Below are 561 nucleotides of genomic sequence, written 5' to 3' on the forward strand. Positions count from 1 at the left end.
TGGGTTTATTCGAACAGGTTTTTCACACAGCCGGGCGTTGTTGCCGGAGAGGTCGGGCAGAGCGGCGCGCGGTTTTAGCTCGCCATCTCTTTGGCCATGGCCTTGTTGAGCTTGTCTTTGAGGTAGGATGTCCGCTGCCGTTCCAGCTTCAGGTCCAGGAACTCGTAGTGGGGAACCTGCAGCGTTGGGGAGGGAGAGGAGATGCCATCAGAGCCCGGAGACGCACAACGTATTCCTACGTACCCCCGAGGAGTGTCCGTAACCTCTCTTGATCCCCCACGTCCCACGCCAGGGACACGGGGCCTGTGGAGCACAGACGTCGCTGTGGCAGCCCTTGGGCCGGTCCCCACCACGGCAGAGGAGGGCACCGAATTTGACGAGGCTGCGGGGGATGGCACCCTTCGCTCCCGCCCGGCGGTGCCACATCGGCACCCAAGGGACCGAAACGCAGACAATTAAGGACTGTCCCCCAAATTAGCCCGCGTCACCACCGCTGAACAACGGGGCTTCTGTGAGCAGCCGGGATGGCACGAAGCACCGGCAGCCGTGTTGCACCAAACC

At 62.6% G+C, this 561-nt stretch overlaps 1 protein-coding gene across 1 annotated transcript in view; it reads right to left on the bottom strand.

Moving 5' to 3' along the window:
* Positions 1-74: 74 nt before the first annotated feature.
* The window catches only part of TBRG4 (transforming growth factor beta regulator 4), a 14,120-nt gene continuing 13,633 nt past the window's right edge, over positions 75-561 (bottom strand). The window contains exon 10 of the mRNA XM_009888672.1: positions 75-176. Coding sequence (XP_009886974.1) covers positions 75-176 — 102 coding nt within the window. The remainder of the gene's footprint in view (positions 177-561) is intronic.

This window comes from Charadrius vociferus, unplaced genomic scaffold (genome assembly GCF_000708025.1).
Source record: "Charadrius vociferus isolate BGI_N301 unplaced genomic scaffold, ASM70802v2 scaffold277, whole genome shotgun sequence".
NCBI lineage: Eukaryota > Metazoa > Chordata > Aves > Charadriiformes > Charadriidae > Charadrius > Charadrius vociferus.